This window comes from Nicotiana tomentosiformis, chromosome 7, assembly GCF_000390325.3.
Source record: "Nicotiana tomentosiformis chromosome 7, ASM39032v3, whole genome shotgun sequence".
NCBI classification, from domain to species: Eukaryota; Viridiplantae; Streptophyta; class Magnoliopsida; order Solanales; family Solanaceae; genus Nicotiana; species Nicotiana tomentosiformis.
The window spans coordinates 7,546,740-7,563,720 of NC_090818.1; the positions used below are offsets into that span (position 1 = coordinate 7,546,740).

At 34.7% G+C, this 16,981-nt stretch overlaps 1 protein-coding gene across 2 annotated transcripts; it reads left to right on the forward strand.

Annotated features, from left to right (window-relative positions):
* Positions 1–7,419: 7,419 nt before the first annotated feature.
* LOC104110821 (WD repeat-containing protein 26 homolog) lies at positions 7,420–16,812 on the forward strand. 2 transcript variants are annotated; one of them, XM_009620378.4, is made up of 5 exons: positions 7,420–7,704; positions 9,578–10,473; positions 12,002–12,103; positions 15,065–15,694; positions 16,430–16,812. In XM_009620378.4, exons 2-5 carry the CDS (start codon positions 9,676–9,678, stop codon positions 16,643–16,645), a joined length of 1,746 nt encoding a protein of 581 aa, XP_009618673.1. In that variant the 5' UTR covers positions 7,420–7,704; positions 9,578–9,675; the 3' UTR covers positions 16,646–16,812. The 2 variants fall into 2 exon arrangements, with proteins under 2 accessions (XP_009618673.1, XP_018631348.1); XM_018775832.3 differs by having other exon boundaries at positions 9,691–10,473.
* Positions 16,813–16,981: the final 169 nt, after the last annotated feature.

Genomic DNA, 16,981 nt, shown 5'->3' on the forward strand with positions numbered 1-16,981 from the left:
CATCGTCCAAAGACAACTCTTATGGTCCGAAGGGAATTTGCATCATGTTTAAATTTTCGAAAAAACCCAAATATATTCGCGTGCATCTTGTTCTAAGTTTTGCAGGTAACTCGGGAGGTAACTGTTCTACAAACACGAGTAATTCTCGCCCCGATTTCCATTCACAACGTTCACATCCTTCGATCACCTCAAATGTAACCGACAATCAGCAATTGATTACCCTTTGTTCTATAACCGTTCAAATATCTGCCTTGTACATCCGTAATGTTCAATTTGCATTCATAGCCCCACCTGAAATTATTCGTTATTCACGACACTATCCTACTCAAAAGATCCTTTTTTGAAACACACAACCACTCTTATAATAACTCCATCGGTTTCGTTCGTCGTTGGATCCAGAACTACACACGGCCTGATTCCCGTAACACCAGGGATATGTAGGCAACTCAAGAATCAGGGTTCGGACCCCTATTGTTTTTTTCAAAACTCATCATTCCTCACTTACTTCGGACAAAATTGGTCATTATTTTCTTTACCCGACTACTCTTTCATCATTTTCGGGTAAAGAGGGACAATTGTTGATACCCAATTTTGCCCTTATATTTTTATAAATGTCATATATGCTTTTAAAATATCATTCCTTCATCATCACCAATTTACAAGAATCATACAAGTATTTTTCATAATTTATCATAATCTTTAAAGCTTTAAAATTGATTTCTTGCATTTAAATTATTTGAATATATATTAATTACCCCTTTAAAATATTGTTGTGATCACTTATTTGCACCCACGTATATGTTTCATGATATTTTACTTTATTTTATACAAGTATATTTGTATTTCTAAAGCTATTTACACAATTTTGCAATAACGGCCTATATTCTATACATAATTGTACTTATTATTTTATTTATGCTAAAATAATATTTCTTATATTTTTTATAATGTTAACCTATTATTTTGAAGTATTTTACTGCATAAATAATATTTTTTATTCTTTACTAGTCATTTTTATAATTTATTTTTAATGTATTTCATATATTTAATTTATAGCCCCAACATAGGGCTAATTTCGGATCAAATTTGTCCCAAGTTATTAGCCCAATACCCCCCACAGCCCAAACCAATCATATCTTTTAATGAACCCGGTCATGACCCATTTAAACGACCCGCCCCATTCTCTTTTTGATCCTGATCGTTGATCTCAAATGATCAACGGACCATAATAAATCCCTACCTTTCCTTATATCCCCTCACCCCAAACCCTAATCCCATTCTCACTCTTCAGCTGCCCCTAAATCCTCTCTACTCTCTTTTTATTTAAGAAAACCCTAGCCGCCATATCCCTTAATCCTCTCCGATTCCGACCTTAATATGGAACCCCTCCATGATTTTCTTTCCATATATGTTCTGTCACCTTGTTACTTCCACGATTTTGGTATCACCTAGTACATGCCTATTTTTGGCACGTACCAGGCCTTGAGTTATGTGCAATCGTCTTCAATCTTCAAGATCTAGACAATATTTCGTCTATATACGTTCATGACAAGGTGATATGAGGCTGATTCACCAAGATCTTTGGTCGATTCTTTGATTTCCGTCGAACTAGGGTTTGAAATTTCTTTTTTTTTTCTTTACTGGTTCTATTATCGATTGCATGTGATATTTTCTTTCCTTATTTATATTTGAGTTATTGTTTTCCATGTTTGCTTGTTCGATTTCTACCACTATATAACCCCTCCTTAATTTCCCCTTTGGATGGACCTTAATCGCTGGAACTACTACTGTTCTCTTATTCTTTCTTGTCTTATACTACTTTGAGGCTAAATCTTTTGGTCGGCTGAAATCCAAGGCCACCGAAATTGATTATCGAACCTTTATCAGTGTGAGTACTACCCGAGGTTCATTCGAAACCCTTGGGAACTCTGATGCACTGAGATTCCTGGGTTCTACTATTCGTTTTCTATTGACATTGGAGTGTTGCTGAAATTATTCCTCTTGTTTACTTGTTCATTCATCTGTAACTGGTAAGCATCTATGACTCTTGCAATTTCATTTCTTTCCGTTTGAATTCCTGTTCTGCATATCTATGTCTCTGAGAATTTTTATGAACCAACATGCCATTATATGCTTTGAAGCTCTTGTTGAGGCTCTATACCTTCTAGTAGTCTAACTTGCCTATTTGTTGCCTTGATTCTGCCTTCTTAAGTATGTTTGCTAATGTATGTGCTCGAATGCTTATTACTGTTGCTTATTCTGAGTTTGGTTTCTTGCCGTGTTCTGTACTCTTGTGATGAGTCGAGTCATGCCCAGAACCTATTCTAATTCTTGAGTCATTCATGCGCACCTTGATACTTTTCTAGAATTAACTTCTGATCATGTTATTAGCCGAGGCATGCTTTCCCTACTACTTGTGAACTAATGCACGTTCCCTGCCTTGTCATGTACCTTTGTGATGAATCCATGCATGTGTTTCAGACCTTGTTAAGTCATTCCTGTCTAACTTGCTAAGTTCTTGATATTGTACTGACTATCTAGGGCCTGTTTTCCATGTCATTTAAGTTCTAATGTATGCTTTGACTTGTGCAATGTTATTTGAGACCTTAGGTAAAACCTCATGTCTAGCCTCTTCCCCCCATATGTGATTAAGCCTAGTGCAGGCTAGTCCTGTTAACCTATATTTGACATATCCTTGACCATTATGAGTCCTGGTGCTATTTAAACCTTCGTGTATGATTGATAATGTTAAAGTCTTCATGCTCAGTTGAGTGAATTGTTACAGACTATGTTCATTAGCCTATTTGTTATTGATCATATTTGCACCAGACCCTCATGCTAGGTATCTTACTTGTTTTCGCCTGTGATTCTGCAAGATTTCACTGACAAGATTGTGTTTAAGTTAATCTTAGATCATATTATATCCTGAAACTCTATTTGGGATTGTCTGTTGGTTTATGATGTTTCATCCTGTCTTCTGAACTTCTAGCATCTTATGTATATACCTACGTGTGATCTCATCTACCTGCTCTGGTTTAAAATATTGTTAGTTGCAGTCCTAAGAATTAAGTGTGTGGACTTCGAGTGGTTTAATTAATTTATGAACAACTTGTTACTCATGTGGTTAAGTCTGGCATTGCCGGGTAAGTTAGTTACCCCCTTCAGACTTGGTATGGGTCTGTGTTCGAGTTATGCAGCTGATACACTCTAATGTCTTGGGGTATACCTACACCTGGTTTACTATTTTGTGTGAAGAATGAGATCACCGAAGACCTTGAAGTTGCTGGGTTATTTCTCTTTGGGCCTGTACTCATTTAACTTGTAATATTCGAGCATGTATTCTTCATTTTGGGCATGTAATGATTTGTAAATAAATAATTAGGGTGTTAGTGAAATCGGGGAATGGGTGTGCTTTCTTCTTGTATAAAGGGTAAAGAACATGCTTATAGAGCCCATGTGTTTTATTTGCTATTCTGTTTGACTTGCTCTACTTTTGCGTGCTAATAGAAATCATGTCTATAGGAACCACATACATCTCACCTAATTTGACTAATACTCACTACCTCAAACATGTTAGCATTCACTATACTTGATTTCTATGTTATTACTGTGCGTTTAGACAACATGCCTATAGGATATATAACATATGTTTTGTCAACCTAGAAACCATGCCTATAGGATTTCAAATAATCCATCGGTCAATTACTTCTATTACTTTTAGTGTAATGCCCATCTAAATATTATGACTATAGGACCCTAATCTTTTAATCAACTACTTATGTTTTTTTCATTACACTGCACTGCCTAGATGACATGCCTATAGGAGTAAAGTGTTATAAAAACAAGAATAGTTGTTAATTGTTAGAAATCCTACCTATAGGATGTTGTTACTCGCATAAGAACTGCTATGAGATCAATGTTGTTAATACTAGACTCTCAAAGCTGTTTCATTGCCTAAGTTATGCCACTACTAGAAATCATGCCTATAGGACAGTGTCAGCCGCCTAAGACGCCTATTAATAAAATCAGTGTTAATAATTCTGAGTCTGCAAACAGTTTACTGCCTCCTCGCCTAAGCCATTTAGAACAATAACGATGCATATACGATACTGAAATTCAGAATCACCTAGAAACCATGCCTATAGGACTCTAAGTCTCGATTCTGAAACTATGTACTGCCTAAGCTGCCCGTTTGCATTTGTTGTTTATGTGTGGAGGCTAACTTGGGCTTTTAATTGTCTTTATGTGAAGTCCTATCTGTTTTGAATGTCACTTAGTTTTACCATTTTGAGCAACCTAGGTGAAGTCTAGAACCATCCAAATAGTAGGTCAAAAGCGTCCTGGACCATAGGTATGGGACGAGTAGTGCACGCATAAGATACGATTTAGAATTGAATTAGAGCGCCTTTAAGTAACAACTTCGATATAGTAATTGGGTAGCAAGAGATGCTAGTTATGCCCGTTGAATAATATGAGCAACCCCTACCTTAAGGGAGTTGCGAAGTATTATTTATATTGCACGGGGTGTTCCTTTAGGCTAAAAAATATAGGACCCCCCTTTTCTTTATATACTTGTTATTTACACATAGTCATTTAACATAGACCAATGTAGTTGTATCCTTGTAATCATTAGGGATTTGTACCAATTCTCATGTGTTCATGATAAGACTCTTCGACTTCTATATTTTCCTTTGTTTATTTTATCACCTAGCTTAATTACATAATTTGCATAGTTTAAAATTTGGTCGGGATCTACAGTTGTGGACCTCGAAGAGTGTCTGACACCTTCTCTTTGAGGTAATTTGAGCCCTTGCCTGATCTTTGGTGACACAGACTAGTGAAACAAAGTTATTTACAAATAGACGCCCTAACGCACTTTAAAATTCGTTAGGCGACGACTCTTCTCTTTTAATGCTTAGAGTTGTCACATGTCAAAGCCCGTTCTCACAAGAAAACGGGGCGCGACACCGAGAATAACTAATCTTGGATTAGTTATATTATTATGATTTTATCCCAATCAAAAATGAGATAAACTCGTGTTAAATTTAATTCTGAAGTTAATTATCCTTTATCCCTCGTGTCCTATCTTCTTGAAAGTTCGATAGCTCTATTTGTATTTTTGTGTTTTTCCTAGGGTGAGTACTTTCCGATTGTGATTGTAACGATTTGACATCATATTATTTAATACTATAATCCTCATAATCTTGTTTTCTTTTTTAATTTGTTTTCTTCTGTGCGACATTTTACTAAAGAGAGTCCTAGATGTTATTCAGTTATGTTTATCCCTAACCGTGAACTATGTTTTTTATTTTTTATTTATTTTTATTTTTATAAAGTAACCGTGTATTATGTTCAAGTAAATGTATTCTTTCGTATTAAAAATTAGCAAAGCAATTTAGCATAAAATCATACATTTCAGACACCTATTTTTGAAAGAGAAAAACCTAAAATATATCCTGATTAATCTTATAGGTAGGACTACTAGTTGTTTAATATAAAACATGTTGTTGGCATATGGATTAGAGAGATTCATGTGGGAACGAATTGGTATTTAGGGATCGTTTGGTAGAATGCATTAGATAAAATAACGTATGCATTAACTTTGTGTATTAATAATACTTTGTTTGGTACACTTTTTGAATCTATACATTAGATATGCAAGCATTAGTTATACATCCTATTTAATATTATCCTATGCATAACTAATGCATAGAAAACCATGGTATTAATAATGCAATCGGTTTTAATGCATGCATTACCTTATTTAAAGAAAAAATCGCCCTTCAAAATTTATGCTTGATTAAAATTTGCTATTATATTAATGCAAGTTTGAAATAATCCAGGAAAGTGGAAGCTAAATTATATATAAATATTTATCATATTTCCTTTTTTATAAATAAATATTCAGTTCTATACTATAATATAGGTAGACAAATTAAATAATTTTTTAAAACCTTTTTATATAGAAACATTCCTCAGTATATGTTTCTTTTAAAAAGATAAAGTGATGGACTAGTTATGAGGGTATTTTTATAAACAAAAAATGCTTTTAGAAATTGTGCAATGCTTTAATACATCAAACCAAACAATGGATAAGAAATATATCATCATAACTAATGCCAGCATTACTATAATACACCATATTAAGTATTATTCTTGTGAACCCTACCAAACGACCCCTTAGGCCGTTGGATATAGAAAAATAAGATTTTGAAACACAAATCCAAGAAGCAAAAAGTCAAAGGTAAAAAACTTATCGATAACACCAATCAAGCACCAATACAAATAACTACTTAGGGCTCGTTTGGTATGTGAAATTAGGGATAATTAAATTAAATTTGAGATGAGTTTATCCCATGTTTGACTGGGATAAAATCGTATTGTATTTTTTTTTTAATCCCTCTGGGAGAGTGTGCTAACTAATCCCAGAATAACTAATTCCGGAATAATTAATCATGTGATAACTTGCTTCCCAACCAAATGACCCCTTATTGTTTTAGTAGGTGACACATGATTATAAGTTGCTTTCTTTGAACCGAGATTCTATCGGAAACAACCTCTCTATTTTTACAGGATAAAAATAAGGTCTACATACATACTACCCTCTCCAAACTTACTTGTGGAATTACAAATATATTATTGTTGTCGTCGTTATAAGTTCTACGAAGACATGTTTTTGTGGTTAGAATAGATGATAACATATAACTCCTCTTTAAATTTGAATTCATCAATTAGGAGAGTTTGTATGAGTTTAAATTTTATGCACGTAAGCAACCATATCATTTAAAATTAATTGCAAGTAACTCTATTTAATAGTATTGATTGATAACTTAGAATAAATAATAAGTAGCTTGTTATAACATAGAGACATTGAGAGAGGTGGTTCCCAAATAGCTTGTTTGGATTGTTGTTACATGTCATTTCATAATGTATCGTATTGTATTATACTGTATTGTACTGTATTATTTGATGAATATAATATTTGAATAGTTGTATTATTTGCCGTTGTTATATGATGTCACACACCAATAATATGAAGAATAAACTTTCAACATTACTAAGGAAAAATAGCATACATAGTAAAATTATTATATAAAAAATAAGGTGAAAGATAAATATGATTATTTAATAAGAAATGGCAAGATGAGAGAGAAAAGTGAGTTAACTATGCCACCACACTAAATTCGTCGTTGGTACTTTTTATTAATAATGAATTTAATAATATGATATAATAAAATTTAAGTAACATTATATTGAAAGTAACGATACAATACTATATAAACAGCCGCTCAAAAAAGATTAGTATAATATCTTACAAAGGTACCCTTAATAATATATATAAGTAAAAAATAAAATAAAGTGCCGAACTACACTTTTCTCCATTTCTCTTTTCATACAATCTGCCCCTAAAACTCCATTAACAAATACCCAATTCTCTCTCTCTCTTACCACATTCCTAACTCCTAACCCAACAATCAAATCATTTACCCTTCTTTAGCTTTCTTGAGATTGTCTCCTCTCTTGTTTTATCAATTAACTGCTCTTTACTCACCTAAATCTACTAGTCTTTCTTAGTTTGCCGACACCTAAAGAATACAATTACTGTTTTTTTCAATCAGTTTCTGTATCCATTTTGATCTGAATCTTTCAAATTCCTTTCTGGTATTGCAGATTCTGCCCCAATCGTTGTTCTTTCATTTTCTGGTAATCTTTCTTTCTTAGCGTATACTTTACTTTTCTTGTACGGAAATGCTTTTTGGTTTTCGTTCTTCATTTTGTTTGTTAGTGGATTATCTATAATCTGATTTTTCCGAGTTGGTTTTTGGGTGATTATTTGTAGTATGCTTATTTTTACTAAAAATGATTATGATTTGCACAAGTTAAGTTAGACTTCAGATGTATTTTGAGTTGAATTAACTTTTGCAAGATAGAATCTGCTTTGCTTGATTAGGACATTTATCTATAAAGTAGTGCCATTGTTGTTTTTGTGGTGTTGTAATGCACTAACTCTTTGTTTTTTATTGGATAAATTTTAATTCCCATTGAATCTTTTCATCAAGATGCGGAGTTTGTGCTGTTGATGGAGTTGACTGGTTTAGATGTACTGTAAATGCAATTGCATATTGGAGTTCAATTGTCCATAATTAGTTCATTGTTGATCATAGAAACTAGGTTTAAAAGGCTTAAGATTCATTACTACCTTGTGCATATATGTGTATGCGTTGCTATCACTCTTGATCGAAACAGGTTTGAGGGGTTAGGTGGGCGCACTCGTATCTTGCTTAGGAGAGGAATTAACTTTGTTGGCAAGATCTGATATAACAGGTCAAAGAATCTTGTAGGGAAATAGGGTAGACCTTGTTTGTCGTTTTGAGAGAACGATTACTTTGTGTAGGCTCTTGCAAATATTTGCACTGAATGAGTGAGAGATTGTGTTGATAACTCCAGCTCTATTGTGGCCCAATTTATGGTTTCAAGTCATCCTTGCATATGATTAGGAGGACTAGACTTTTCCAGTTAGTGGCTAAGCTATTCTGGATAGAGTTATCAAGTCAGTAGTTGTAACATATGTAGGATGTATTTTCTTTTCTATTGAATTCGAACATCAAAGGTCAAACATCAAGAGGCGAATTTATTTATTCATTTTACAGTAACTACCTAGTCTGAGTGTTGATTAATGGAGGACTTGTGTGTTACCATGCACACTGGTAAAAACATCTGTACTTTCTGTAATCTACTTCTGGTGTTGCATCAGTTTTCATATTTTGGTATCTGTTTGATCTAGAGGCTGGTATTCAGAAGATTGAGTAGGTTATGCAAATAAAATGGTAGCAAATGCTTTGTTTATGTTAATGTGGACTTCCTGGGAGCAATACTCTGGCAGGTTGTTCAGTGGTTGGATAATTAGTAGTCCTTTCTGGATGTCTATTTTAGGCTGTATGTTTGTTAAGTTCTTATTTCAGGCTGGCCCTCCCTCCTCTCTCTCGAATTGTTCTTAAAAAGAAAATTTTATGCACTGTACCTTGTATATGGATCAAAATCTCTAGTACCAGCGGAGCCATCTGTTTTTTGAGTTTTCAAGTTAAGCAGGAAAGAAAAAAAAAAAAAGGCAGAAGCAATTACTGGTATCTGGCATCATGTCCAATATTACTAGTTTCACTTGTGATGGCATTTATCTTGTAATTCCTTTAATTCTAAGTTGTCTGTTTAAGGTGTTGGTAGTGGATGGTTAAGAGCTCTTGACTGTTTGAAACTGGCAGCACTGTTCGTTGAGAATCTCTCCAAACAATTTTCTTTCATATAACTTATTGGGCACGTTTGTGTGATATAGATATCAACCGATGCTTTTGCTTAATGCTGGGCAATCTTCATCAATAAAATGGTTACATACTTGTAAAAACATTAGCCTATACTCTTTAATTGCAGTGTTTTTCTTTCACCTCTGTGTTTTGCACTTCTGCTTGCTGTCTCATTACTATCGTTTTCTTTTTGTAATCTTCGATCATTCAAAGTTGCTCCCTTTTTTCTGTTTCTATTTAATTAATTTTGTGTTATTTCCTTTTCTGGTGTTACATAGGAGTCTCTTTTGTTAATTGAAGGATTTAGGCCTACAATTTCAACTTTTCAGTTTTTTCTTCCCCCTGTTTTTTATATATGGGCTGAGGTGTTTGTTTCATGGGCGGTGCGGAGGATGAGGAACCACCATTAAAACGTGTGAAAGTATCCTCCGGACAGTTGGTAGATATTTCGGACGGGACATTTGTTAGAGATCGTGCAAGTTGTTCATTGGGTGACTCGATGGCTCGGCCCCTGGATCTTCAAGGGGATGATGAGGTTGTCGGTACAAAAGGGGTTGTCAAGAAAGTTGAATTTGTTCGGATCATAACTGAGGCATTATATTCTCTTGGTTATAATAAGGCTGGGGCCCATCTTGAGGAAGAGTCAGGGATACCCTTGCACTCTTCTGGCATTAATTTGTTTATGCAGCAAATTCGTGATGGTAAATGGGATGAAAGTTTAACCACATTGAACAGAATTGGTCTGGTGGATGAAAAAATTGTAAAGTTAGCATCTTTTGTGATATTGGAGCAGAAGTTTTTTGAACTGCTGGACAAAGAAAAAGTCTTGGATGCCTTGAAGACACTGAGGACCGAGATTTCACCTCTTTCCATAGAAAATAATAGGGTCCATCAGCTTTCCTCCTTCATTATATCACCTTCTCAGCAGGTTCTTTCTGGGGTATCAGGTCAAGGTATAGTGAGAGTAAAGTCACGTACAAAGCTATTAGAGGAATTGCAAAGATTGCTTCCCCCAACAGTTATGATTCCAGAAAAGAGATTGGTACATCTTGTTCAACAGGCTCTTGACTTGCAACTAGATGCTTGTAGATTTCACAATTATGTGGTAGGTGAAATGTCACTGCTCACTGATCACAAGTGCGGAGGAGATCATATTCCATCTCAAACAGTACAGGTTAGATCACATTAATATTCGGGTTCCACTGATTGTAAGACGTGTTCAATGCATCTGGCGATCACGCAATAATTTGTCCTATCTTTATCTGAGTCAATAAAGGGTGGTTAATGAATATGTTGGCAAGTGTTAATCAAGTTTATTCCTTTGCATTCTGAACATTGACATTGTGGTTAAAAGCCTTGCTACTGCTATTTTATGTCACTGTTTGAATAACATATGATGGTGTTCTGTTGAAAAGCATTCATTGAATTCATGTTTGCTTCATTTAACTTTTTTGGGGTTGAAGGTTTTGCCATTTTTGCATATGCTCTTTCAAAAGGCTTGTTTTAATAAGAATGGATGGGATGTCTTAGATTGTTAAATTGTTGTGAGACATGGTGGAGAGAAATTAAATTGTTACATCAAGTTTTAAAATAATATAAGTCTTCTATCTTTTTCGGATAAAAGTCAGCCCCGTGCAACCTTATCTTGATTTCTGCAAGATGTTGTTTTCACGGCTTGAAGCCTTGAACCAGTGAACTTCTGCTCGCATGGCAACAACTCTTACCGTTACGCTTCCCTTCAAAAAAGAACTTCTATTAATGATGTAACAAGTTAGTATCCACACACAAAAAGAAACCATACAAACTGCTTCAGTGTATCTGTAGTTCTATACACTAAAGTACGTTTACAAACTATCTCGAAGCTAATGTAATCCTTCATTCACCAAATAACAAATGAAGAACAGTGATCTGACTCCAGTTTTCAGTGCAGCTGATCTCCAAAATATCGGCTCCTTTTCAGTAGTTATCTACCATGAAACTCTAACTAAAGCATATTCATTTGTGCCCCTGTTTGTTCAGCAAATTAATATGAATAGTTCAGTCCTATCATAGCGAGCTTAGCAATAAATGCAGTTTTCTTTCTTCGGTGTTCTGTCTTTGCGTGATGCTGGAGTTAATGGTAAGCACTATTGGTTTCTGGGAGCTTTGTGCTTTCCAGGTCTTTAATGAGCTTGTTTCCACCATTTTATGAGGCTTTTGTCACAATGATATGAATCATTTGATGGATAGTTGCCAAACTTTTAAATCATGAAATTTAGCTCCCTTTCCTTTGTCGCTGTATGTTCAACGTGTAAACAAGTATGTGCTTTTTATTCTCTAGTTTTTGGCTTTTTTTGGGATGAAGGCGTAGCTAGTGTTGTTCATGTCGTTTATACCATTTGCTAGTTGACCTAGTTGGGGTGTTTAACCAGAAGATGTGGTTGGATCCACTGTGATTTACGTGAAAGCAGAAAGTATGTGCTTTTGTTGGGGGGGGGGGTGGGGGGTGCAAAAGTGCCAAGGAAATGTAAATGTGCTTGAAAATATTGAACTTCACTGGCTTTCCACTTGATATTTTTACCAGCTTTACATGCGACAACTGGCTGTTTTTGTGTTATAAGTCATTTTAGAACGATCGGTGGTACTGGAGTTTGATTTTTGAAGATAAAATTTGTTAGTCACCTTAAGCTCTAATTGTTTCTTCGTTGCTTCTACTGCACCAGATATTACAAGAACACAGTGATGAAGTCTGGTTCTTGCAGTTTTCCCATAATGGAAATTACTTAGCCTCGTCATCTGCTGATTGTTCGGTCATTATATGGGAGGTATGTTTAAATCCTCTTGAATTGTCGTAACAATTGTTGTTTTTTCAACTTAGATCAATTGTCACTTTGCTTTTTGTTGAAAATTTATTTTTTCCTCCATTTTTTGCATCTTATGTCGCAGTTTCTTTCGTATTGTCCTTTACTTCTGCTTTAAAGAATTAATATCAGGAAAAAGATGCCATTCTTGTATGCTTCAGAGCAGGGGCGGACCCACCTTATAGCAAGGGGGTTTAGTTGAACCCGCTTCGTCGAAAAATTTATTATTTTCACTTGCGAACTTCATCAGAAAATCATGAAAGAAGATACTCCAATATTATAAGACATGAACCCACTTGACACAAATGGAAGTTGCAGAGCAGTGGCAAAGAGGGTTCATAATGTGGGCAGAGGCAGTGGCGGAGCCATGATTTTCACTAAGTGGTATCAAAATATAAGAATTTAAATACACCGTAAAATTAAGGGGAGTCAATGTATAGTAAATATACATAAAGTAAAAAATTTATCTAGCAATACAGTTTAATTTTCCGGCGAAGGAGTGTCGATTGACACCCCTCGGTTGAATGTGGCTCCGCCACTGGGCAGAGGTCAGAATTTCGAACCTCTGCTGAAGTGTCGAACTTATATTTTTTCCACATTGCATTTTATGTTCCAGTTATATACGTAATTATTTTAGCTATTCTTATTAAACTCTATTTTACTTCAAAAAAAATAAATAAACCTTTCCATTAAGTGAATTTTGGTTCTCTCTTACATAGTTTCTGCTAAAATTAATGAGAGTGCCTTGTTGAGATTATTTGTAATTTTTTAATTTAATGTAGTTTGGTTTATGTTCGAGCCGTGGAAACAGGCTCTTGCAGAAATGCAGGGTAAGACTGCGTACAATAGACTCTTGTGGTCCGGCCCTTCCTCGGACCCCGCGCATAGCGGGAGCTTAGTGCACCGGGCTGCCCTTTTTTTTGGTTTATATATGTTGGAATTGTTAATTTGTGTTATACTGAAAATTTTAGTTTGGTGTTTACTCTTTTACTTTAAAAGTTTATATCAATTAGTTTAGTTCATAACTTCCCTTTTTACTTTTTTTTTGTTTGTAAATACTTATTATGTTAAATTTCTTAGAGTTATAAGATTTTTAAGTTGGTTAAATTTTTTTTGTTAAAATTAATAAATTTACAAATTTGTTGAAGTAAAATTTGTTTATATATATGGATAAAATGTCAATTTTGTTTTTTAAATTCCCACCTTTGATTATAAAATAGCGTCAATGACTTTATTTCGAGGTCACATGATGAATAAAACTAAGTAGTGAGCAAATTCTATTTACCGGTGCCGCTTATACAAGTGACTACTATGCTCTTTGACCGAACCCGCTTGTATAAAATCCTGGGTCCGCCATTGCTTCAGAGTTTCATGGTGTGCCACATATGGGTCCTCAAACAAACATAATGTAATACAACCAAAAGTCAATTCATTTTGATTAAAATGGTGACCTATCTTGGCCCTTGGGGTTTTCTATAAAGTAAAAGGTTGTGAATTAATGTATTACTCCCCGTGTTTCATTTTATGTGACACTCTCTCTCTTTTTAGTCTGTAAAAAGAAGAATGTCATGGCTTGTTTAAGACCAAAAGTCTGCAACTAACGGTGAAGCCTATACAGGTTGAGGTGTTAGTTGTCCGAAATTTATTTTCTTAATATCTCTTTTACTTGTCCAAAATAATTTTTTTTTAAAAAAATACAAAAATCAGTTGCAAGCTGATTTTGTATATAGTCTGAGGTGTTAGTTTCATGGAGCTTGAGCTCTATGTAATCTAATTAAATTTTTAGCCTATTAGATTGTCCGTTAACTGTTTCATGGTTCACGTTAGAAAATTATTGTATCAGATATTTCAGTCCAAAATTTAGCAAGGAAGCTAAATAGATTTTTCTGCCTGCAATAATTAGTTATTCATTATTATTCCATTGTTAAGAACAAAGTTATTATAAAGGTGATGTTGCCAAATAGTTATGAATGGCATGCTAAACGTTGATGTGCATGTCTATGTCAAATGTTGATGTGCATGTCTATGAATATCAGTTGAATACAACATCAACCTTAAGATATAATTTGGCTTTAGTTCCATTATAAGTACTCCTTCTGTTCCAAATTACATGACACTCTTCCCATTTACACGTTCCATCATTCTATTTTAAACAACTTTTAAGAATTTAAATTCATTAAAGTATTCACACTTTAACTTTGATGTGCTGTTTGTTGTCTTTTTGATACTACTTTAATACTCTTCCAAAGTCACTAATGTATTATACAAGTCAAAATAACATCTTTAAACCCTGTGCCCAATCAAATACCCTGACATAAAATGAGACCGGAGGGAATAGTTGTTTCATATCATGATAACCTTCCTTTTTAGGTTTCAAGAGAAATAAACACATGTAAGAGTTCCATGTACTATAGAAAAAATGAAAGTTGAAGGTCAATATTACTTTACTATAAGAAGGGATTTTGAACAAACTGTCTAGAAAAGAAATGTTAAGAGTGTCCTAGAGGTGATGATGTGCTTTATTCAGCTAGCTTTGTAAGTTGGAAATCAGAGTTTTATATTGTATTTATTCCTGAAATAATAGGTGGTACTTGTACCGCTTCTGTTTGCTTATCAACAGGATTAATATTGAACATATTGGGTTCATGTCCTCTTCTTTTTGATGCTTGATTATATTTTTGAGAGCTGTGATATGCAAGGTTCTTTCTCCTCCAAACTTTAAGATGCTATTATCAGGTGCATTTCATTTTGGTAAAAGTTAAATAGAAAAAGTTGGTGTTTAAAGGTTAAATAGAAAAAAAATGGTCTTTATGTGGGAGGGAGTGCTGGGTATGAAAGAAAAGAGTGCTGTTGATCATGAAGATTTGAACTAATCAGACAGTTGATAGCATTTAACTTCATGCCTTAATTTTCTGCTCTTTATAGGTCAAATTGGATGGATGTGTCTTCTTAAAGCACCTATTTTCTGGTCATCAAAAACCTGTCTCCTATATATCATGGAGTCCTGACGACCATCAGCTTCTCACTTGTGGTGTAGAAGAAGTTGTCAGACAGTGGGATGTCGAGTCCGGTGAATGTATACGCATTTATGAGAAAAATGGACTTGGTTTGATCTCATGCGGATGGGCTCCTGATGGCAAGAGGATATTCTGTGGTGTAACTGACAAAAGCATTAGCATGTGGGATTTGGAAGGGAAAGAGCTGGAATGTTGGAAAGGCAACAGGACTATAAGAATATCGGACTTGGGAATAACAAGTGATGGGAAGCATGTTGTCTCTGTTTGTAAAGAAAATACGATAGTATTATTTGAATGGGAATCAAGAACAGAGAAAGTAATTCAAGAGGATCAAGCAATAACCTCGTTTGTATTGTCCATGGACAATAAGTATGTATTGGTTAGTCTTTGGAACCAAGAAATTCATCTTTGGGATATACAGGGAACTGTAAAACTCATAGCCAAATATAAGGGCCATAAACGTTCTCGTTTCGTTGTGAGGTCTTGCTTTGGAGGACTAGATCAAGCTTTCGTTGCCAGTGGAAGCGAAGATTCACAGGTACTTCTTCTCTTATTGATCGAGAAGCACAATGCATTTTTATGTTGCAGAACTTTTTTTTTTTAAAGTATGCATATTAGCAGTTTAGCACATGATTAAATTGAGAATTCTATTCCTCAAATCAGGTTTGCATATTGCAGACGGTCTGTCTTTTGACCATAAAATCATCTTTCATTTACTCATTAAATACACTGTTTTCCTGCATAAAGAAGTCCTGTGAACAAGTTATGTTTTTTTAGAAATAATCATTTCATGTTTATGCTTCATATATGCAAGCAACATCATTATTTCTTTTGCATTTTCTAGGATTCTTGTAAATGATGCCCTAAAGAGTTAATTCTGTTTCTGTTGTTTGAGTATTTCAAAATTGCCTCTGGCAATCTGCTTAATTTTCTTTTTGAGTTTCTTCTACCATGAATAAAGCGTATTTTACTATTTGGACACATATCATCCTGCCTTTGTAATAACCACTGCTCTCAATAATCATGGATTTCCAATGCTCTCTTATTTGAGTTATTTCCATGTCATGGAGTGTCTCGTTATTGCAAAATTCTCCAGTCTTTCAGAGATTTTCAGACCATTTATATATCCTTGCACACGTTATCTTTATTATCTGTAGAGAGTTGGATTCTGACCTTGTATTCTCTAGAGAGACTTTGATCTTAGTCTATACCATAAACTTAGTCTTGGTATCCTTGAGAGAGATTTTGATCTTGGTCTATACAATATTTTCAGGTTTATATATGGCATAGAGGCTCAGGTGAACTTGTTGGGACATTGGCGGGACATTCTGGGACGGTGAATTGTGTTAGCTGGAACCCAGCAAATCCTCATATGCTGGCATCAGCAAGTGATGATCGTAGTATCCGTATATGGGGCTTGAATCGAGTAAACATGAAGCAACATGGCACTGTTACTAATGGTGTGAACTGCTGCAATGGGCGAAGTTGAAGTCTGAGATGCAAAAGGGCAGTGTATAATGTTTACAAGATTGATCTCTTATCCCTATTCACTGCTTTCTCTGTATATTCTTTACGTTCATGTCAAATTAAACATTTATGACAAACAAGAATGTGAAATTTGCATTCAGTCCATCAATAATTCATGTACTTGCTCCATATCTCAGTTCTCAGTGATTGCTTTGTGTCTCTTACTGAATTTAAGCTGGGGAAGTAGTCAATGGTTTGAATAGGTTGGATGCATTGTCATTTGCTTTTATCTCCAAAAAAATAGTGAAAAGAAGGGGAATTTAAGAGGGGGTTTAACTGTTATTCACGGGCAATGTTA